Source organism: Mobula birostris, chromosome 11 (genome assembly GCF_030028105.1).
Source record: "Mobula birostris isolate sMobBir1 chromosome 11, sMobBir1.hap1, whole genome shotgun sequence".
Lineage (NCBI taxonomy): Eukaryota > Metazoa > Chordata > Chondrichthyes > Myliobatiformes > Myliobatidae > Mobula > Mobula birostris.
In genome coordinates, this window is record NC_092380.1 from 18,359,487 (window position 1) to 18,384,212 (window position 24,726).

The 24,726-nt window shown below is 44.0% G+C and overlaps 1 protein-coding gene across 4 annotated transcripts in view; it reads right to left on the bottom strand.

Annotated features, from left to right (window-relative positions):
- Positions 1 to 24,726, bottom strand: part of LOC140204898 (protein FAM227A-like) — an 84,167-nt gene that overhangs the window by 23,731 nt on the left and 35,710 nt on the right. For 3 of the 4 annotated variants that reach the window (XM_072271821.1, XM_072271820.1, XM_072271819.1), the window contains 5 exons: positions 23,006 to 23,135; positions 18,823 to 18,936; positions 11,886 to 11,989; positions 8,411 to 8,561; positions 2,235 to 2,305 (listed from right to left, as the gene is read on the bottom strand). In XM_072271821.1, the coding sequence (XP_072127922.1) occupies positions 2,235 to 2,305; positions 8,411 to 8,561; positions 11,886 to 11,989; positions 18,823 to 18,936; positions 23,006 to 23,135 (570 nt within the window). The remainder of the gene's footprint in view (positions 1 to 2,234; positions 2,306 to 8,410; positions 8,562 to 11,885; positions 11,990 to 18,822; positions 18,937 to 23,005; positions 23,136 to 24,726) is intronic. The other variant, XM_072271822.1, reaches the window with a different exon arrangement.

Genomic DNA, 24,726 nt, shown 5'->3' on the forward strand with positions numbered 1-24,726 from the left:
GAGTAATTGTGAGAGGGACACAGAGAGAAAAAAGAGAGAGAGAGAAAAAGGAAAAAATAAAAAATAATAAAAAAAAGGGATGGGGAAAGAACAGGAGGAGGGGCATTAACGGAAGTTAGAGAAGTCAATGTTCATGCCATCAGGTTTGAGGCTACTCAGACAGAATATAAGGTGTTGTTCCTCCAACCTGAGTGTGGCTTCATCTTGACAGTACAGGAGGCCATGGATAGACATATCAGAATGGGAATGGGACGTGGAATTAAAATGTGTGGCCACTGGGAGATCCTGCTTTCTCTGGTGGACAGAGCGTAGGTGTTCAGCAAAGCGGTCTCCCAGTCTGCGTCGGGTCTCGCCAATGTATAGAAGGCTACATCGGGAGCACCGGACACAGTATATCACCCCAGCTGACTCACAGGTGAAGTGTTGCCTCACCTGGAAGGACTGTCTGGGGCCCTGAATGGTGGTGAGGGAGGAAGTGTAAGGGCATGTGTGGCACTTGTTCCGCTTACAAGGATAAGTGCCAGGAGGGAGATCGGTGGGAAGGGATGGTGGGGGGAACGAATGGACAAGGGAGTCGCGTAGGGAGCGATCCCTGCGGAAAGAAGGGGGGGGGGTGTTGTAAGGTGTGCTTCTTCCTATGGATGCTGTCTGGCCTGCTGTGTTCCATCAGTATTTTGTGTGTGTAGTTTTAACTTGTATTTTTCACAATAACTGGTGTTAGACTCCACCTATTGGTGGCAATGCAATATAACAGTTACATAACAGTTTATCATCTTTTATTTTTCATTGGCTAAAGTGTTTTAATTAGCCCTTCACTGTCTTAATAATTAGCCCTTCACTGTCTTAAAAATGTGGCTTCAGCTCAGTATAGAAGTGCCAGTTTCTGCAAAATTTGCCATCTTGTCTTTGTTCTTGTTTTAGTATCTTGTTTTTGTCTTTTTATCAGGTTCTTTCCTTAGTTTCATAATGATTTATCATCTTTCATTCTCCTCATTGGCTCTTCACTTATCTCAGGAATGTGGCTTTATCTCAGTATGAAAATGTCAGATACTGCAAATATCATCTTGTCTTTGTCTTTTCATTATGTTCTTTCCTTTAGCTTCAAACTTCAAATAAACAATCGTAAAGCAACAGGTTTTCGACTCATCCTTGGACTCCTAAAAGAGCCCGCGGATTGAAAAATCCCCAGACCTGATAGTGGAGATATTTGGGGGTGGAGGGAAGATTGAGAGGAATGGGAGAGGGAGAAGTCAGAGCTATGGTGAGGCAGGGGTGGGTGGGAGATTAGCCTGATGGATAGGTAAGGAGTAGGATAAAGATCATGATAAAAGGATACTGTGGAGAGATGGAAAAACAGATTGAAGGTATGAAAAGAATTGAGAGATAAAGGGCTAGGTTTGGTGGAATGTTATTTAGTAGCTGGTTTGGTAGTGTTACTAGATATAATGAGATGAACTTGTGTGGCTGAGGGCTTTGATGGTCACTGTTCAGGGTTAACTCACACAATGACAGGATACAGAACTGAGCGATTTGGGGAGTAGGTAGATAGATAAACTTGAGGCATGTCATCAGCTGCAGGATTAGCAGGTTTCATTGTTGGGGTGAATTTAACAGATTAGTTATTGTGGTGGATTGGTTTGGGCAACATGGTGAAGGGTGACGGAGACACAAGAAAATCTGAAGATGCTGGAAATCTGAAGCAATACACACAGATGCTGGAGTCTGTCAGCGAGCCAGGCAGCATCTATGGAAAAGAGTAAACAGTCGACGTCTTGGGCCGAGACCCTTCATCAGGCGAAAGGTGATTAGCTTGATTTAAGGAATGATCTGAGAAGGTGGACTGGTGGCATTGAGTGATATGGTGAATAGTGGGGTTGTGTGTTTGAGATCTATGGGAGGAATGGAAATGTGTAGGTAAGCTTGATTGGTGAGATGGTAGGTTTGAGGGATATGGAGAGACGATGGGAGACCGGGATTGAGAGCTGGATTTGAGTCATAGCAAGAGAGCATGAAGAGTGGGACTGGAAGACCATAAGGTTGGAAGAGTAGATGGTTGAAAAACTCTGGGATGTGGTAAGAGGATAAGTAAATGGTGAAGGAATGGCTTGTTGGATGTTCAGATGTTCATAACATCTTCTCAGTTTTGCACTTCCAGTCTGGCTGGGACAGGAACATGAAAATGCTTCTGGTGTGGTGTGGTGGGCTGGTAGTGGGAACGTATGCACGTGGCTCACCTCTTTCTGAAGGGGGATGTGGCTGATTCCGGAGTTTCTCACAATCACTCTGCTTACCGATGGCTCAGAGTCTACAAGGATTGAATCACAGAATTGTAGAGCGGTCACAGCACAGCAGGAAGCCATTCAGCCCACGCTAACCTTCTACTATCACAAGCCCCTCTTCCACAGCATTGTAAACATTTCTGCACCATATACGCTCAGTAGCCACTTTATTAGGTACACCTGTGCACCTGCTCGTTAATGCAAATATCTAATCGTCCAATCATGTGGCAGCAACTTAATGCAAAAAAAGCATGCAGACATGGTCAAGAGGTTCAGTTGTTCAGACCAAAGAAGAGAATGGGGAAGAAATGTGATCTAAGTGATTTTGACTGTGGAATGATTGTTGGTGCTAGATGAGATGGTTTGTGTATTGCACAAATAGCTGATCTCCTGGCATATTTTATGCTCAACTGTCTCTAGAGTTTAAAGAATAGTATGAACAACAAAAAAAGCATGGCAGATCTGTGGATGAAAACACCTTGATAATGAGAGAGGTCAGAGGAGAATGGCCAGACTGATTCAAGTTGATAGGGAGGTGATAATAACTCAAATAAGCACGCGTTACAACAGTGTGTGCAATAGAGCGTCTCTGAACACATAGCACATTGACCCTGGAAGCAGATGGGCCACAACAGCAGATACGTACATACACACACTCAGGAGGTACCTAATAAAGTGGCCAAAGTTAGATATACAACAGTATAATGCTAATGGCATTTCCATTAATAATGCGTACTAGGTGTTAGAAGGGTGCTCAGAAGTTTCACAGTCTGGGGAAAATCGCTGTTACCCAGTGTAGTAGTCCTTGTTCTTCTACTGTGATACCTTCTGCCAGATGGTTGGGGATCGAAGAGACTGTGGGGCTGATGGAAGGGGTCCTTGACAATGCTGAGGGCTCTGCAAACACTGGTATATTGGGGTGGGGTGAGGTGGGGTGGGGAAGAGAGACCCCAGTCAGTGGGATGTCACAATCTGTTTCAGGCCCTTGCAGTCAGATGCCTTGCAATTTCATTAGCAGATGGTGACATAGCTGGTCAGGACACTCTCAATGGTACTTTGGTAGAATGGAGGCAGGAAGCCTTGTTTGCCTCAATCTCCTCAAGAAATGGAGGCGCTGCTGTGCTTTCTTGACTAAAGAGGTGGTGTTGAAGGACCAAGTGAGATCAACCGTGATGAGCATGCCAAGAAACTTGATGCTCCTGGCTCTCTCCATAGAGGAGCAGTTGATGTGCGATAGGGAGTGATTCGCTTGCGACTTCCTGAGGTCCACAATGATCTGTTTGGTCTTGTCCATGTTGAGACTCAAGTTGTTGTGTTCGCATCAGTCCACAAGTTGTTCTACCTCCTCTCTGGATATCGACTCACCATTGTTGCTTATGAGGCCATCCACTGTTGTGTCATCGGTGAACTTAATGATGTGGTTAGAGATGGATCTAGCAGTACAGTCATTTGCGAGGTTCAAGCTGATCTAATTGTTGTGAGATCACCTATCTCTGTCAATTATTGTCCTGATTTCAGCTTCACTTTCAGAGCTCATTTTCACAGACTCAGTACTGCTCCTGGTCTTCTGTGCTTCCCATAGGCTCTGGTTTGATATGATGGTTGAACAAGGATATGCCAGGCACAAGGTTATAAAATGTTGTGGTGTACATTTCTGCTGCTGCGGATGGTGCACAGATTCTAATGAGCGCCTAGTTCTGAGCTGTCTTTTATGTTGGTGATCAATCCCATTGAAAATATCAGTGGAAAATGTCTCCAGCTGAGCCACTTTTAAGCACTGGTTTTGCGGAGTTTGCAAGGGTTAAATTACAAGGATAGCATATTTTTGGAAGTGGTCATCTGGCATTTTAAGGAAAGACATTCAGAGAAGAAGTAGGTGACATCCAGGTAGAGGATGGGAGGCAGGCAGGGACTGCATCTCACTCTAAAACTGTTACACCAAGCTGGAAAAAGGTTGAGTGAGTTGTATCGCTGAGGATTTGATAGTGAGGGTAATAGATGGGTACTTTGGTGCTATGGCACAAATCCAGAATGATGAGTTACTTCCCTTGTATTAAGGTCAATGATAGCACAAAATAGATACAGTTCACTCTGAAGGGGAAAATGAAGATGTTATGGTCTACAATGGTACAGTGGCAAAGCTAAAAAGTGGTTGAGGTCCCTGCAACACAAATTTAGGGAGATTATATAGGCATCCATTAGTCTTGCGATACCATGGATTTGCGCCTTGGAAGGTTTCCAGGGCGCAGGCCTGGGCAAGGTTGTATGGAAGACCGGCAGTTGCCCATGCTGCAAGTCTCCCCTCTCTACGCCACCGATGTTGTCCAAGGGAAGGGCATTAGGACCTAAACAGCTTGGCACCGGTGTTGTCGCAGAGCAATGTGTGGTTATGTGCCTTGCCTAAGGACACAACACACTGCCTCAACCAAGGCTCAAACTAGCGACCTTCAGATCACTAGACGAACACCTTAACCACTTGGCCACTTGGGAGATAGGTAGTAGGTTGAAGAATGGGATATTAAAGTCGTAATCTCTGGATTAGTTCCAATATCAATGCTTCTGAAAGAATTATAGGTCAGATATATAGCTAGAGGGAAGGGTTTAGATATCTAGATCCCTGGGGTTGTCTTTGGGGAAGGTGGAACCTGTACAAGTTGGAAAGGTTGCATCAGACCTGGAATGATCCAATTTCCTTGCACAGAGGTTCACTTTCACTGTTAGGGACGGTTTAAACTTGGAGTATTGTGAGCAGTTTTGGGCTCCTTATCTAAGAACACACTACATGTGCTAGCAGTGGAGAAGATCCAGAGGAAGTTCACGAGAATGATCCTGGAAGTGGAAGGGTTAATGTATGAGAAGCGTTTGATGGCTCTGGGCATCTACTCACTGGAGTTTCAAAGAATGGGGGTGGGGGGGAGGGGAAACTTATTGAAACCTATCAAATATTGAACGGCCTAGACAGAGTGTTCGTGGAGAGGATGTTCGTGGAGTGAGGACAAATTTCTTTAGCCAGATGGTGAATCTGTGGAATTCATTGCCATAGATGGCTGTGGAGGACAAATCGCTGGATATATTTAAAGTGGGGGTTGATAAGTTCTTGATTAGTAAGGGCATCAAAGGTTAGAGGGAGAAGGCATGAGAATGGGGGTTGAGAGGGATAGTAAATCAGCCAAGATGGAATAGAAGAGCAGACTCAATGGGCCGAGTGGCCTCATTCTGCTCCAATATCTGGTGGTCTAGTCTAACAACAGGGGATGGGGCACAAAATATGTGTCCCTTTGTGGGATGGATACATTGAAATAAAGAAAGGAGGCAGTTCAATGTACAAAGCAGATGGAGGTGTAATAAATCACACGGGAGCAACGGAAGGTGAAATTGCATCTATTTTAATGCAAGGGTCTGACTGGTAAAAATGTTAAACTGAGAGCCCTGATCAGCACATGGAATATGATACTTTTCCTGCCACAGAGGTATGATTGAAAGAAACGCAGGACTGGTAACCCAATATTCTAAGATTTAGAATGTCCAAGTAAACGAGGACCAGGGAATTGTGAGTGAGGAGCTGGTATCACAATACAAGTCGGTGATGAGTAGATGCACAAACAAATTACTGGGAGGTATATGAGTATTTGAATTAAAATATCAAGGACTTCTAACTGCCTCAATATTAACTGACATGGCCAAACTCTAAAAGGTTTAAAGGGAATATTCACTGGAGCCTTTTGGAGATAGTCCGATGGAGAAGGGGCAATAGTAGAGGGAAAGTAACCAGGCAAGTGATTGAAGTGTGAGAGCGAGAGCATTTTGAAATAGTGACCATAACTCTGTAAGTTTCAAGGACTGTGTAACCTGGCATCTGTGCTGGAACCCTCTCTGCTTACTATACGCATATATAATAACAATTTGGATATGAATGTCGAAAGTAAGATTAATATTCTTGCTGATGACACAGAAGGTGGTGGTGTTGTTAATGGTGAGGAAGATTGCAGGCTACAGATCAATCGAATGAAGATTGTTGTTGAGTGCCGTTGACTCATTGCGACCCTATGGTTACTGAAGTTGTCTGTGGGGTTTTTCATGACACAGAGTAAATTGCCAGGATTTTCTTCTGACCTGGCTGGATTTGAACTCAGGACCAGCCACCTCAAAGTCCAGTGCTGATGTCACTCCACCAGCGGCCAGTCAATGAAGATTAGTCTTCTACAATTATCACACTGCTCTTTTATACCTGATACCATGAGACTGCATTTACTCTCTTTCACACGCAGAGGACGTTTGTGCTTTTGTGCATGGGGTTTTTCCACACATGCACACAGAGCACCAATGCAACCCAATCTCACCCCGATGGAAAGCACACTCGATGCATTCCTTTTTGCAACATGAACCACCCTCAGAACGAAATGCAAATACAGTGGATTCCGGTTAATTGGACCATTGGTTAGTCGGGGAAGCTGCCTATTTGGGACAACTCTTAAAAGACAAAAACAAATCGAAAAAATAGCTGGGGGGGGGGATTCCCTTCATTTATTTGGGACACAATGCCACTTAATTGGGGCAGGAGACTTGCCGAACAGTTTCTAACTAGTGTCAATCATGTGCACTTGTGTGACCATTAGACACTACATCATGCTTGGACTGAAATGTCTTTAAATATCATCAGCTGCATGTGTTTGTGTTTTAAAAACAGTAATTTTTGTTATAGAGTCATGGAATCATAGAAAAGCACAGTGCAGAAACACTTTGGCACGTCTAGTCCGTGCCAAACCATTTAAACTGCCTACTCCCATTGATTTGCACCCAGATCATAGCCCTCCATACCCCTACCATCACTGATAGTTGGTGAGAAATAAGCAGTAAGGAAATTCAGACAACACACACAAAATGCTGGAGGAACTCAACAGGCCAGGCAGCATCTAGCGAAAAGAGTAAATTGTCGATGTTTTGGGCCAGGCTTTTGGCCTGAAACGTCAACTGTACTTTTTTCCATAGATGCTTCCTGGCCTGCCGAGTTCCTCCAGCACTTAGTGTGTGTTTCTTAGATTTCCAGCATCTGCAGATTTTCTCTTGTTTGCAAAAGGAAATTCTAAACCGTTTTGTTCACTGCAGTTTCAAGCATTCATGCTTGGAGGTGCTAGAGACAGCCGGGGGTGAAAGTGAATCAACTTCACTACTTCAACAAGTGGAACTATGAAGAATTTGAAGGTATCAACAATCATCCTGAATGTTACAATGAAAATGAGGATTTGGAGGATGCAGTTGTCTAAAACATTGTATGAAGGCAGTCCATTATCTGCACTAGGTGTTTGTGCTGATTGTGTTCATTTGCAGACAATCAAAATAACACAGCACCATATACTAGATGAATTCCTCCATCAATAACTATTAGGAACTAATACACAGTTTTATAGTACTGTAGTAGCAAAGGTAGTGTTCTAACTTGTCCTGTATTTCATTTAAAGACACAACATGTTACTCAGTTAAATGATAATTCGTCTTTTTCGATAAAAAAAGGGTAGCCTCCAACCTGATGGCATGAACATTGACTTTTCTAACTTCCGTTGATGCCCCACCTCCCCCTCGTACCCCATCCATTATTTATTATATATCTCTTTTTCTCTCTCTCCTTTTTCTCCCTCTGTCCCTCTCACTATACTCCTTGCCCATCCTCTGGGCTTCTCTCCTCCCCCTTTCTTTCTCCCTGGGCCTCCTGTCCCATGATCCTCTCATATCCCTTTTGCCAATCACCTGTCCAGCTCTTGGCTCCATCCCTCCCCCTCCTGTCTTCTCCTATCATTTTGGATCTCCCCTTGCCCCTCCCACTTTCAAAGCTTTTACTAGCTCTTCTTTCAGTTAGTCCTGACGAAGGGTCTCAGCCCCAAATGTCGACTGTACCTCTTCCTAGAGATGCTGCCTGGCCTGCTGCGTTCACCAGCAACTTTTATGTGTGTTGTTCATCTTTTTTATACCTTTTTGACTATTTCCATGAATATTCAGCTATTTAGGGCAACTGCTTAATTGGCCCAAAACGTACTGGTCCCATTGGTGTTCTAATTCACAGGAATCCACTGAATTTCATTCACAGCATTTGATAATGTTTTGCTCATCATTCATACACATGGCTCCATTCTCACCAGGGGACCTGGCTGGCTCTTCGTCCTTTTGGCAGGTCTCGGTTTCCAGCAGATCTGTAATGGATTCCTGTTGGCTTTCTAAACTCTTCAGTTTGGATGGTGAATCTGGTGGCAGTCTTGATAAGGTGTTTTCTTTCCTTTCTGTAGAAAGCTGAAAGCAGAAAATCAGCATTAGTTGTTAAGTGGAATTGAAAGCAATATTCAAAACGTAACTAGTTTTGCCCTGATCCCTTCACCCTCAAACATCCTCTTTAAATGAAATGTTTCTACCTTGAGCATCCAGTCCAAAGGATCCCAAAGCACCCCACTCTTCTGTCTCTTGTAATATATTCAAACTTAATGTGGAGGTGAGATACCAGGAAAGCTTGTAGTTGCAGAGAACCACAAGGGTGTCAGTAGAGAGAGACCATTCCCTTCGCAAAGCCGTCAACCTCCAAAGCTCTTTCACTTCCAGCAAACACAACCCTTCTCATGGCACTTTTCATGCAATTGCAGAAGATACAATAACTGCCCTTTTACATCCCCACCTTTCAGGGACCCTGTTCAAAGTAAATTTATTACCAAAGTACATACTGTGTATGTCACCATGTACAACCCTGAGATTCATTTTCTTGTGAGCAATCACAGTAAATACAAGAAATATAATAGAATCGAGGAAAGACCGCACTCAGTAGGATGGAGTACGGCCAATATGCAAGAACAAAAGATCAAACTGTGCAAATACATAAAGAAAGAGGGAAAAAAGAAATAATAATAATAAATTGAAAGACTATAGAACATGAACAGGGTTTACAGTGTCCCAATCGTAATATCTACAGCTGTTATCATCTCAAAAACACTACACAATAGTATTAAACAATTAGGGCTACACGGCAATATCTATGTAAATCTTCAGAAGCTGCAATACTAAACACCATTAGAATAGTCCAAAAGTTCCTAGCAGTTGAGAAATGCGTGTGTGCTTGGCTATGCCCGTACTTCAGGTTTTACCAGCTTGAACTGAGAAAAAAAAAATTGAGAACATGAGACGAAGAGTCCTTGAAGGTGAGTTAATAGGTTATGGGAACAGTTCAGCAATGGGGCAAGTGAAGATATCACCTCTGGTTGAAGAGCCTGATAGTTGAGGAGTAATAACTATTTGTGAACCTGATGGCAGACACGAGGAAATGTGCAAGATGCTGGAAATTCAAGCAACGCACACAAAAAAGGCATAGATAGGGTAGATAATGAGAAAATTTCCCTCATGCACTGTCTAAAACCAGAGGGCACAGGTCCAAGATGACTAGTTAGAGCATTTGGGGCGGGGGGGGGGCGGGTGCAGAATCTGCAGAAAATATTTTTCATGCAGACCGTGTTTAGAATCTGCGACACTCTATCTGAGAAGATGCAGCAAACAACCTGCTGGAGGAACCCAGTGTGTTGAGCAGCATCTGTCGGGGGAGGAGGAATGCTTAATATTTTGGGTCGAAACCCCGTGAGTGGATTGGGTGTAGAGAGGGAAGATAGCCAGTTTAAAGAGGAGAGGGACCAAGGAAGGGTGAAGGATTGAATCAGGAAGGGGGGAGGATATTGCTGGGAGACAGGTGGGGAGGGGAGAAGGTGGGAGTGGAGACAGCAAAGAGGGTGATATTAAAACTTCAGTGTACCAAGCTCCTCATTACTTACATTTTTACACATAGCTAGGTTTCAACTTAGAACATAAATCATAAACAGGGATAGGAATAAACCACTTGACCCCTTCAGCATTTAATGTAATTTTCCTGTGTCCTTAGATTCCCTGAATACCCAAATATTTATCGATCTGCGACCCAAATATACTCCGACAACTGGTCCTCCACAGCTCTCTAGTGTAGAGAATTCCAAAGAGTCATCATCTTCTAGGAGATGAAATTACTTCTACCTTTTCCCGAAACGTTCGACCTCTTGTGTTGAGACAGTGGCTCTTATTTTCCCAAGCCAGGAGAGACATCATCCAATATACACTCAATGGTCATTTTATTGGGTATAGTAGGTACCCGGTAAAGTGGACACTGAGTGTATGTTCGTGGTGTTCTGCTGCTGCAGCTCACCCACTTCAAGACTGAATACGTGCATCCAGAGATGCTATTCTGCACACCACTGTTGTAACGTGTGGATATTTGAGTTATTGTCGCCTTCCTGTCAGCTGGCCATTCTCCTTTGATCCACTAACAAGACATTTTCACCCACAGGTGTTTTTTTTTGTTGTTTTCTGCACCAGTCTCTGTAAACTCTAGAGACCGTTGTGCATGGAAACCTCAGGAGATCAGCAGTTTCTGAGATCCACAAGCCATAGCGGTTTATGTATCTCAGAAACTGCTGATCTGGAACCAACAATTATTCCACGGTCAAAGTCACTTCGCCCACAATTTTTACCCGTTCTGATATTTGATCTGAACAACAACTGAACCTCTTGACCATGGCTGCATGGTTGTATGTATTGAGTTGCTGCCACATGATTGGCTGATTAGATATTTGCATTCACGAGGTGTACAGGTGTATCTAATAAAGTGGCCACTGAGTGCATGTCCTATAGTGTATGTTTCAATGAGATCATCTGCCATTCTTCTAAATTCTGAAACATCTAGGCTCAGTGTGCACCCAGCACCTGCTCTCTTCACATTGCTACCATCAGGAAGGAAGTACAGGAGCCTGAAGGCACACACTCAGCGATTCAGGAACAGCTTCTTCCCGTCTGACATCCGATTTTTGAATGGATATTGAACCCATGAACGCTATCTCACTACTTTTTTATTTCCTATTTTTGCATTACTTAGTTAATTTAATTATTGAAATATATAAACATATACTGTAACTCACAGTCTTCTTTTTCTCTGTTATCATGCATAGCATTGCAGTGATGTCACAAAGTTAACAAATTTCACGACATATGCCGGTGATATTAAACCTGATTCTGATTTCTCCTTGTGTGACAAACCCACCATCTTTCGAACTGACATGGTAAATTCCCCCTGCTGTCTTGTTATCAGACACAAATCCTCCCTGGGGTAGGGTGGCCAGACCCGCACACAATATCTGCCCTGATATGTCGACTGTTTATTCGCTTCCATTGATGCTGCCCGGCCTGCTGAGTTCCTCCAGTGTTTTGTGTGTGGTGCCTACACTATTGCAGATGCAGTCACACCAAGGACCTGTGCACTTTCAGCAAGGCCCCTTTACTCTAGCACTCAAATCCTCTTGCAATAAAGACCAAATATACCATTTGCATTACTAATTATTTGCTCTAGCTTTGCATTTGCTTTCAATGTACAAGGTCACCCAGGTCTCTCTGAACATCCAAGTCTCTCAGCTTCTCACTATTTAGAGAACACTTTGCCTTTTTAGTTCTGTTACCAGAATGAAGGACTTCGCATTTTCCACATTATTGCTAACAACTCGGCGAAACCCTTTAGAATGTATTTCAATGTCAAGCCGTCGTTCTCTGCTCTTTACTCACCTTGTTGCTTCTTGACATGGATGCGGCCCTCTTAGATTTTGAGGTTGCTGTGAGTGGGCTTGGTCCAGAGGATTGATTTAAGTTGAAAGGGAATTTTTTTATCCCTACGAAATAGATAAATCCATTCACTGAAACTACTGTGTCTCTCTCCGGATGACCCACGTACCGTACACCCACACCAGTTCAAACAGCCCAACCATACAACCTGGTATTAAAGAAGTAGGGGGTAGAAAAGCAACCCAAAATTCGTACAAGACACTTCATATTGGGATTTCACCCAGTCTTCCATTCGCTCTGTTATAACTTCCTGTTGACTGTATGGTACACACCCAACCACGCCAGCCTCTGGGGTTCAGACACTCCGATCCCCTGGAGTAAGGATAGCTGGCGTAGTCCCTTCAAAGATTCTGGCCCACTCTGCTAAATGGCGGCCATGTTTCGGTGCCAAGATTTGGATATTTTAAGAGCACCTGAACTCAGGTTTGGTGCTGAATCGTCAGCTCAGCGTTGGTCGGGCTGCGATTGCGTTTAGGATTTCTGTCTCATTTGGATTCTCGTCTAGCATCTGGTCGAGTACCTTGTTCTCATCTTAGTCTTGGATTTGTGTCTCGGGTACTCCAGTACTTAGGTCCTTACCATCCTGGCCCAAGTTTCTTGTCACAGTCCCGTTCCCACACCAATGCTCTGTTGAACCCCCCCACCCTGAAAACTGCCTGCACACACCACCTCATCATACTCCTTCTCATCACTTTCTCCCCACTCTGCCCCTCCTCTCCACTCCACCCTCTCTCCTTACTACAGCCTTCTCCATCTCCTCGCTGCCGCTTGCCATTACCCGCTGCTTCTCCCCGTCAAGTTAATACTCCATTACCTAAGAATTAATCTTAACACTGAATTTCATTCTCAGAAAGTGTGACGTGAATTGGAACAACATCAAGTGAATCCCTTTCCTAGGCTGAAGGTCAAGCCAAGAGACAGGCAAGTGCTAGCAAGTGACAGCGAAGGGTGGCGGTGTGGGGTGGGGAGGAGGGGATAGATAAGTGACTCAGAGAGCTGTGGTTTGGATGAAGTATAGAGGGTGAATAAAGCACTTACCTTTGTGGTGCTCAGGATTGGGGTTGCTCTACACTCAGGGCAATGACTGAATAGATGACACCATTGCTCTTCAATACTCGGCAAGGTGAGTGCTGATGGATTCAGTTTAGGCAACGATGAGGAATTAGTGGTGAGTGAAACAATAATGAATAAACAAGGTTAAGACGAGGACTGCCTGTACTCACAGCAGCGATGACCATGCTATGACTCATAGTCATTTAAAAACCTTTCTGGTTAATTAAAAGCCTATCGAGCAAGGAAGTCTGCCAACCTTAGCCAGTCTGGTCCATATGGATATTTTGTTTTGAACACAATTGACAAGGGCAGGATGACGGGCATCTGAAAACACAGAACAGCAAACACACTACAGGCCCTTTGGCCCACAATATTGTGTCGACATGTTAACCGATTCCAAGATCAATCTAACACTCCCCTCCCACGTGGGCCTCCATTTTTCCTTTCATCCATGTGCCTATCTAAAAGTCTCCTAAATCCCCCTAATGTATCAGCCTCTACCACCAGCCCAGGCAGTGTATTCCACACACTTACCACTCTCTGTGTAAAATAACCTACCTCCGATACACCCCTAGACTTTCTCCTCATCACTGTTGGATCTCCATTTATTTTCTGATCCTTAGGGTTGTTCTCGGAGTCAGGAATGATGAGTCTTAATTCCACGATTTCAGTTTAGAGTACAAACAAATATGCAAACACTAAGCAACTTAAATAAAGAGCCAAGAAACGACGCTAAGAGGTATATGGACGTGAAGACAAAGGAACAACGAAGCCAAAATGGTGCCTCTGAAAAATCCTTCACTTTTATAGATAAAATAAGGGAGATTCCTTAGATAGAGAATAAACTAGTTAACAGACTATATAATTAAAACAGTTACACCACATGGGCAACGTGCTGGTAATTAGCCAATGAAAAATGAGAAAGGTGAAAAACCGTTAGTTTAGCTGCTATACCATTTTCTGCCAGTGAGTGGGGATGAACCACTACATACAGTGAAAAACACATGAGTTTGTTAAAAAGTACCAATCTTATAAAAAGGATTACTAAAAAAAAAATGGCTTCCAATATCATCTTAAAAATATGCCCTCTTGCATTAGCCATTTCTCCCTTCGGATTAAGGTGTCTGCTATCCACTCTATTGATCTTGTACATCTATATCAAGTCTCCTCACATCCTTCTTCACTCCAAAGAGAAAAGCCCTTGCTTGGTTTCTATCTGGACTGAGCAAGGTCTTTGACAAGGTCCCAGATGGAAGGCAAGTCTGGAAGGTGAAACAGTACGGGATCCAGGAGGAGCTACGTGGCTAAGTGGATACAAATGGGCTTTATGGTCAGAAGCAGAAGGTGATGGTTTAATGTATGGTGACGGAGATCACGCTGGCAACAACACCAGCAATACCTAAAAATGATGAGCTGCGAGCCCAGTGATGCTGTAACATGCAAGTGCTGAACAGAGATCACAATGTGAGGTAGCACAAGCTAGAGGATTCCACAACCAAAAGCTCTGCAGTCCTACTTCAACCAGAGGTGAAAGGTGGTGGACAATTAAACTGCTCATGGGACAAATAAGCTCCAAACGTCTCCATCCTCATTCCTGGTGGGGCAAATCATGTTCTCAACAACGAAAATCAAACAAAAAAAAAACCTGCTGATGCTGGATATCTGAAATAAAAACAGAAAACATTGGAATCACTCAGCAGGTCAGGCAGTATCTAGCGAAAAGAGACAGTGGACGTTTCAAGTCCTGCACCCTTCTTCAGAATTCGGAAGAGATAAAATTTCTGCAACAGTGTGGGTGGGGGAGAGTTGTGTAGAGCAAAGGGAACTCCTCAGATCAGTCCAAATGACAAAATGTGGCAGTTTATGGTCCTTTGTTTATGGATTGTGTAAGGATAAATAGTGGGATTTTCCCAGCAGACCAGATGATACGAATAAAAAATAAAATGATGACATGCAGAAATGACTAGTTCTGATCCAGAAAGAAAGAGTTATCTGAAGTTGGTGAATTTGAGACCGAATTCTGCATGTGATACTGCAGGTGCAGTACTGAAGGTCTGCACCCTAGAGCTTACCATGTCTCTGGTCAAAATGTTCCAGTACAAGTACTCACTGGCAAACAGGGTCTTGGTTATGATAAGAACTTTGTCAAGGAGAAGTCTTCAATGAAGCCAGAAACAAAAAATAGAAAAATGCTGTATATACTCAGCAGATGACAAGGATGGTTAGGACCCAGATGCTGGAGTATCCAAAGCAAGGATTGAGACACGGTATCAAATTGGATCGAGAACTGAGCACAAAACAAATGCTAGACAATATCACTAGTAGGCTTACAATTGAGCACCAAACCTCAGTTCAGGTGCTCTTTAAATACTCAGTTCCTGGTGCCCAAAACACGACTGCCAATTTGTGGGACCATCCTGAGCCCTTGAAGGGGCTATGCCAGATATCCATACTCTGGAGAGTTAGACCGTCTGAATCCCAGAAGCAGGCGTGGTTGGGAGCACCTCATAACAGAGGAACCAGGTTAACATTGCAGATTAATGATCATGCCCTCTACACAAACCTCTTATCATGTTAAACATGAAAGATACCATGGTGTTTGAGGTAAGTAATGAAAATGGACAGAAGATTAGCTGACCAGCAGAAGGCAGAGAGTGGGGATAAGGGGGTCCTTTTGTGAGTACAGTGACTAGTGGGACTCACAACACGCTGGAGGAACTCAGCAGGTCAGGCAGCATCCGTGGAAACGATCAGTCAACGTTTCGGGCCGGAACCCTTCGTCAGGACTGTAGAGGGAAGGGGCAGAGGCCCTATAAAGAAGGTGAGGGGAGTGGGAAGAAGGCTGGTAGGTTCCAGGTGAAAAACCAGTAAGGTTCCCCTCCCCACCCCTTTATCTTTCCCCTTACTGGTTTTTCACCTGGAACCTACCAGCCTTCTCCTTCCCACCCTCCCCCACCTTCTTTATAGGGCCTCTGCCCCTTCCCTCTACAGTCCTGACGAAGGGTTCTGGCCTAAAACGTTGACTGATCGTTTCCACGGATGCTGTCCAACCTGCTGAGTTCCTCCAGAGTGTTGTGAGTGTTGCTTTGACCCCAGCATCTGCACAGTATTTTGTGCAGTGACTAGTGGGATTCTGTATGGGTCAGTTTTGGGACCACAACATTTAACTTTATACATTAATGATTTGGATCATGGAACTGATGGTAATGTGGCTGTGTCTGCAAACCATACCAAGATACTGGTAGTGTTGTGGAGGTAGGACGTCTGCAGAAGGACTTGGACAGGTTAGGCGAGTGGGCAATGAAGTGGAAGATGGAATACAGTCCGGGGAAGTATGGCGTGATGCACTTTTGTAGGAAGTATACAAAAGTAGACTATTTTCTAAATGGGGAGCGAATTCAGATTTCAGTGGTGCAAAGGGACTTGAGAGTCCTAGTCTGCGATTTCCTCAAGATTAGCTTACATGCTAAGTCGGTAGTAAAGAACGCAAATGCAACATTAGCGTTCATTTCAAGAGGAATAAGAAGGTAAAAACCATGATGCACCGCTGAGGCTTTAAAAGACGTTGGAATGAGCTCATTTGGGATATTGTGAGCAACTAAGGAAGAATATGCTGGTTCTGGAGAGGAATGAGGGGAAGTTCACAGGAATGATCCCGGGAATGAAAGGCTTGGTAAGAGGAGAGTTTGATACTTCCAAGCCTATAGTTGATGGAGTTCAGAAGGATGGGGCAGGGGGAGGGGGTGACTCTCACTGAAACCTGCTGGACACTGAAAGGCCCGGATAGAATGGATGTGGAGAAGATGTCTCCATTACCAGGAGCGTCTTGGATCTAAGGGCACAGTCTCAGAATAAAGGGACGACCCTTTAAAACTGAAATGAGGGATTCCAAAAGCTAAGAGAGTGGTGAAACTGTGGAATGTGTTGCCAAGGGGACTATGGAGGCCAACTGGGTGTATTTAAGGCAGAGATGAGCAGATTCTTCATTGGTAAGGGAGTTAAGGGTACTGGAGAGAAGGAGGGAGAATCCAGTTGAAAAAAACCAGAGCTGACTTGATGTGCTGTATGAGCATACAACATTCAAATATACAGCATATTACAGGCCCTTTGGCCCACAATGCTGTGCTGACCATGTAACCTACTCCAGAAACTGCCTAGAATTTTCCTACCGCATTGCCCTCTATTTTTCGAAGCTCCATGTACCTATCTGTGTGGGCACGTGGCCAAGTGGTTAAGGCATTGGACTAGTGATCTGAAGGTTGTGAGTTCAATCCGCAGCTGAGGCAGTGTGTTGTGTCCTTGAGCAAGGCACTTAACCACACATTGCTCTGCGACGACACTGTATCGGCCCTTGCTCTTCCCTTGGACAACATCGGTGTCGTGGAGAGGGGAGACTTGCAGCATGGGCAACTGCCGGTCTTCCATACAACCTTGTCCAGGCCTGCGCCCTGGAGAGTGAAGACTTTCCAGGCGCAGATCGATGGTCTCGCAAGTCTAACGGATGCCTTTATGTACCTACCTAAGAGTCTCATAAAAGACCCTCTACCACTATCACTGACAGTGCATTCCATGCACCCACCACTCTGTGTGAAAAACGTACCTCTGACATCCCCCTGTACCTACTTCCAAGTATTTTAAAACTATGCTGCTCGTGTTAGCCATGCCAGACCTATATGCTCAAATTCTGCTCGCACCTTATGATCTGCATGAGTCTGGTTCTCTTTCTATGCAGCCAAACCTGCTGAGTATTTCCAGTTTTCAAGTATTGCAAGTTTTATTTAACAGTGGAGGTAATTCCCTATTCCTTCTGTGCAATACATTAAGCATGCAATTAATCATGTTGAAATTAAAAAGGAGGCATTTAATGTCTTTATAGGCATCAAGGTAGCTGAATCCTTGGGGTCTGAAAAGATGCATCCCCAACTGCAAAAGCAGGAAGAGAGGAGGTTACTGGGGCCTTGACAGAGATAATTAAATCTTTGTTGGTCACAGATGAGGTGCTAGATGACTGGAAGACAACAAATGTGCTACCTTTATTCAAGGACAAAAGTGATAAGCTGAGTAATATTAAGATACAGTAGAATATTAGTGGCATGGAAATTTGTTGATAAAGTTGTGAAGGGTAGGATTAGTCTGCATTTGGAAAGGTGGGGATTCATCAGGGATATCAACAAGGAATCTGTTGGTGAGAGATCCTCTGAATAACCTCGCCGGCCTTATTTAAGGCGCTTTACATATATTGATGAAGACAATGTAATTTACATATCCCATATTTTCTCCTCCCATTCATCCCTCCGATTGCTGCTAACCTTTCCCATTTCTCCACCCCTCCTCTTCCATTTACCCCCTCTCCACCCATCACCATTACCTACTCCCCAACGTCCCTCTGCCAATTTCCCTCCCCGTCATTCACTCCCTCTTCAACTTCTTCCCTTTCCTTAACACGCTCCCTCCCTCCACCTAACTCACCCCTCTTACCCTTCCCTTCCTGTCCTTTCCTTCCTCCTTTCAATCATTCAAACCTTCCTGTCCAGTTTACACCTACTATGCACCATGTCACTATTCCATTCACTATGGACCCCCTCCCTCTTGTTCCTTCTCCTATCAATCCTCTTTCCTTCACCCCATCAATCTCCAACCCTCTTCCATTAATTCTCTCCCCTGTATTAATCCCACCCAACCCCTGCACCAACTTTTCTCAACAGCCCTACATTTCTTTCCACCTCCCCTTTTAACTCCACCCCACTGTCTTCCCAACATCCTCTCCCCCTCCCAACCAGAACCCTCTCTCTCTCCCCCCAGTAAGGTCTCTTCCCCTGCCAATTACCTTTCTTATTTTGCTCTCCATCGTGCGCTGTGCGTGACATTGCATCTTTAACTTTCTGCGACAGTAAAGCATCACAGTTCCAGTTCTTAAATATTTTTGGAGCTGGACGAATGCCTGGAAGGAAGGAACGAGATCTAGCATGGCACGAACACAAGAGAGTATGCAGACGCTGGAAATCCAGTGTAACACATACAAACTTCAATGGGACTCCTACCACCAAACACATCTTTACCTCCACTCCCACCCTCTGCTTTCCACAGGGACTGCACTCTCTGTGATTCCTTTGTCCATCTGTCGTCCCCCACTAATCTCCCTCCTGGCACTTACCCCTGTAAGTGGAAGAAGTGCAACACCTGCCATTCACCTCCTCCCTCACCTCCATCCAGGGACTCAAACAGTCCTTCCAGGTGAGATAACACTTTACCTGCGAGTGTTTTGGGGGTACTCCTGATGCAGTCTCCTCTACACTGGTGACAGACAACATAAATTAGGGACAACTTTGTCAAGTATCTTCGCTCCATCTACAACAAGCAAGATTTCCAGGTGGCCAATCATTTTACTGTAATTCTAATCCCCACACCGGGTCAGATATATACGTTTGTGTGTTGATAGTCTGCATGCAGGGGTGGGAGCCCTTCTGCTCTGAGGTCCCTCAGTTCCATTACACTTCGTAGTGTCCTGCCATTCATAGTAAGTCTTATGCTGGTTTGACTTTCCAAAATGCATCACTTCATACTTATCTGTTTTGAAATTGATTTGCCATTCCTCAGCCCACTTCCCTATTTGATCAAGATCTCCTTGTAATCTACAATAATCAGTTTCACTATCAACGACACCTCCTAATTTTGTGTCATCCCCAATCCTGGACATTGGGCATAGGGTATAGCATCAAAACAAAGAATTATTTAGTTTTCTGGTAAGGGGTTCACGAGCCTCTAACGGATTGGAGGAGTGCAGTTGAGGATGGGAAACCCAGGCCCAGGAGTTAGTGTTGAAGCAGCATTGTCAGTCATTCTGATGCTATCTGTGAAATTCATAGAATTGAAGGAGGCCATTCAGCCCGTTAGGTCTGTACTGGAGCTATCAAAGGGTTATTCATCATGTAAAAAAGGATCTTCAGCTCACCTTGTCCATGATGACCAACGTGCCTTCCTGAGCTGGTTCCATTTGCCTGCATTTGGCCTGTAGACCTCGAAAACTTTCCAATCCATGAATTTGTTAAAACGTCTTTTAAATATTGTAATTGTACCCACCTCTACCAGTTCCCTTGACAGCTCCTTCCATGTAATCACCACTCACTGTATGAAAACTTTTCCCTTTAAACCTTTCCTCAATCAACTTAACCTTGCACTCTCTAGTTTTAGATTCTGCTATCCTGGGAAAGTGACCATGTCTATCCATCTTATCCCTGAAGCCTTTTGATGATTTCCTACGCAGGAGGTTAGTTGGCAAGATTAGAGCACATCAGAGTGCATTAGGAGGTAATATACTGGACTGAGGATTGGTTATCTGACAGAAAGAGGAGTCAGGAGATGAACTGTGACCTGCGGGGTACCATAGGAATTGGTATTTGGTATTTGCAACCGAACCTTTTTGCCAAGAGGACAAGATTCTACTTTTCTGAGTTTGCTGGTGATGTTGTGAGGAAGAAGACAGATATAAAGAGCCTTCACTGAAATACAGAGAGGCTGAGTGAATGAATTCATGGCAAATGGAATATAATGTGGAAAAAAACACAGAAAAGCAGCGTTTGTGTTAAAGTGTGAGAGATTAGGGAGTATTGATGTTAAAGAGTGTTAGGTGTCCTTATAAACTCTACTCTACCAACACAGCAAGCAATTAATGCAGTAAATCATACATTGGTCTTTGTTAGTCTAGGACTTAAAGACAGGAGCAAAGATATCTTAGTGTAAATATGTGGGGTATTGGCATCTTGCGCAATTTTCATTTATTTAAGCAAAATGAACCTACTGACCAGAGAACGCACAACACAGGTTCCTATTACGACAGGAAGAGAGATGAGACTGACTTATCCTTAACTTTTTAAAGTTTAGAAAAACTGAGAAGTGATCTCATTGAAACCCACAAATTCTTTTACAGGTCTTGAAAGGCTAGGTTCAGGAGGAGATTTCTACTGGTTTAGGAATCTTGGACCAGGGGACACAGTCTCTGAGTAAGGGAGCAAGTTTAGTAAGTCTGAGATGTGGAGAAATGTCTTCACTGGCGAATCTTTAGCATTCTCTAACCCAAAGGCTCTGGACGCTCATTCATGGAGTTCATCCAGAACAGGGATTAGTAGATTTCTAGATATTAAGGAATGCTGTATAGTGATTGTGCAGGAAGGTGACACTGAGATATAAGTTTTGCTGTGGTTTCAATAAATGGCAGAGCTGGCTTAAAAGCTTAAATGTTCTGCTCTTGCTTCTATTGCTTTTTGCCTCACTCTCTTAGATGAGGAGGGAGATATCTGAGTTGGGAAGGAGTGCTTAGAGAGAAATGAACTGAGAACAAAAAGTGCAGTTTGAAAAAAGAATTCTCTGTTGCTGGCTTGTCTATCACAGTATGAAAGATATTACACACTACAGGAACAACATTCCTGTAAGCTCAAGTCTCATACACTTGTTTTAAAGTTCAAAATGAATTGATTACTGAGGTACATATATGTCACCACGTACAATCTTGATATTCAATTTCTTGTGGGCATACTCAGTAAATCTAAGAACCATAACAGAATCAAGGAAAGACAACAAACTGCATATACAAAAGAGGGAAAAAAAGCAATAAATATTCAGCACGAGATGAAAGTGAGTCCATAGGATGTGGGAACAGTTCAGTGATAGGGCAAGTGAAGTTAGCCCCACTGGTTCAACAGCCTGATGGTTGTGGGGTGATAATTGTTCCTGAGCCTGGTAGTATGTGTCCTGAGCCCTCCCCCTGCCCCCGGTACTTTGTTCCTGCCGGCAGCAGTGAAGAGACAGCATGTCCTGGGTGGTGGGAGGTCCTAGTGATGGATGCTACTTTCCTGTGACAGCGTTTCATGTAGATGTGCTCAATGGTGGGGGAGTGTTATACCCGTGATGGACTGGGCTGTATTCACTCCTGTTTTTAATATCTCGTTTCCATATCAGGCTGTGAATCAAACAGTCAATACACTTTTCACCACACATCTATAGAAGTTTGTTAAAGTATTAGATATCATGCTAAATCTTCGCAAACTTCTATGGAAGTAGAGGTGCTGCCGTGCTTTCTTTGTATTTGCATTTATGTGCCAGGACAGGTCCTCTGAGGTGATAACACTGAGAAATTTAACATTGCTGACCCTCTCCACCTCTGATCCCCCGATGAGGACTGACTCACGGACCCCCAGTTTTCTCCTCCTGAAGTCAATAATCAGCTCCTTCATCTCACTGACATTGAGGGACAGGTTGTTGTTGTGGCACCACTCAACTAGATTTTCAGTCTCCCTCCTATATGCTGATCTGTGACCACCTTTGATTTGGCCAACGATAGAGGTGTTGTCAGCAAACTTAAATATGGCATTGGAACGGTGTTTAGCCACACAATCATAAATGTAAGGCAAGCAGAGCAGGGAGACTACGCACGCAACCTTGTGGTGTACCTGTGTTGATGGAGATTGTGGAGGAGATGTTGTTGCCAATCCAAACTGACTGGGGTCAGTTATTTACAAAATTTTAGTTACAAAACTTTATTTACAAAATTATAATGGTCACACCTCCTTCTTGCGACCATCTATCACTGATCTTTCGCTCTTCTCCACTTCCAGTTCATCAGTAGTTCGACTGTACACAGGCCACCTATTCTTCTGCAAATCAGTGAACTACCCCGTTGACTATTATCTGTGTACACGTACTGTATCATAAAACAGTCACTCCAGCTATCATATAATGGCTAATGGTTCACAGTGCTACAATCTCTTGTCTACTCTTGACTGAAATCCATACTCCACCAACTACCTGAAGATTTCTACCACCTTTCTCTCTACACTGTGCTGTTCTTACACAGCCGGAACCCCCTGTTTACCACAATCCCACCTCCCCACAAGTCCATACCATCAGCACCAAATCCAACTCTCCTCCCCACCCATCCTGGACCCCATCTTACTCTCTGTCTGTATCAAACCTTGTGCAGATCCATTTGCATTGTATTACTCAGAGTCCTTTACCTCCAAACCAACGGTAGACAATGTCGCACACTTTAGCTTTGAAATCATTGTTGTGGAACTGAATCCAGGACTGGGGGAAACTGCAGCAGAAACTGGTGTACACAGCTTGACTGAGAGTGCTGGAAAACTCCTGGGGGAAATGAGGGCAACAGTGAGAAGCACAACAGTAATACTGAGGTCTGGCAGCACATTCCTCCCACAAGCAACGAACCAGCACAAGCAGTCCCAATGAAGGGTCCCAGCTCAAAACATCGACTGTTTACTCCCCTCCATAGATGCTGCCCGACTTGCTGAGTTCCTCCAGCATTTCGTGTGTGTTGCTCAAAATCTGCAGAATCCCTTGTGTTTAGAATCAGCAAAAGGTTCTTTTGAATCCATCAGCCACAAGCAAGGGGGTGGATCATCCAGCTATTATTTATCCTTTCTGATGCAGCACGTCACCACTTTCCTATCCTATCTCCACCAGCCTGAAGGGATTGTGGGGCAGGTTGATATACTGTACACCTGTGGGAAAAAATGCAGATGCCGAAAACCGGAAATAAAAACAAAATGCTAGGAACACTCAGCAGGTCAGGCAGCATCTGAGAAAAGGAAACAGTTAAAGTTTCGTGTCTCCAATCTGCTAAATGCTTCAAGTACTTTCAGAATTACATACCTAACGCATTATCAGATGCCATACTTGTGGCAGGCTTGGGCGTTCTACAGACAGGCTTAGGAGAAAAATATACCCTGAAAGCATTTATGTGCAGGAATGGCTGATGACAGGACATCAATTATTTAAGCATTCAATGGCTTTTGTGTGCTAAAACACCCTAAAGCATTTCACAGAACTGCTATCAAACAAATTTAGACATGCAGTTGTATCATGGCAGATGACCAAAAGCTTGGTCAAAGATGTAGTTTCTCATGAGCAATTTGAAGAAGGATGTGATGCTTAAGAAAATAAATGCTAAAGCTTAGGGCTGTGGAGGTTGTTGGCGCAGCTGCCAATGGTAGAGGAATGAAATTTGGAGATGGGCAGACAGGCTACTGGAATTAGCAGGGATAGGAGGGGAAATGAAAACAAGCCTGCACATCTTAAAATGGAGGCATGATTAACTGGCAGGCAGATGTAGACTGGCAAACAATTTATGAATAGGACTTTGACTGCATATTTATGGAGGGCAAATAAAGCTGTTTGGTCAAAGGTGCAAAGACATAATTAAACCAGACAGAATAAGGGCAAGGGCTTCAGTGTCAGGGGAGAAGAGCTGGTGGAGCTGGACAACGTTACACATTTGGGAGTCTTGGAGGTGGTACAGATGTGATGACCTCAGGCAAAATAATGACATGGAGGCTGTAATCAGTCTCGTTCCATTTTGGATGGGCGTCTGAAGCAGGATGGATTCAGTAACTGAGGACAGAGACAATGGCTTTGTGTCTTCCTGATGCTTAGAGAAAAACTCTGTTCATCCAATACCATCAATTTAGAGACCATGAAGGGGGTGACTGGTTAGTGGGGATGTAGAGATGCGAGTTGCCTGTGTATGTATGATAAATGATGCCTGTGCTTTCAGATTAAATATAGAAGTGGCTGCAGGGAAAGCAGATATGCAATGGATGTAAATCCTCACAAAGGTGAGCAACTATACCCTTGGAGCAGAAGGCTCAGACAACAGTGAAATCATCTCATGTTCCTTTTAAAGTGAAGGGCAAGGTTGAGGCTTAAGGAACCCTGGTTG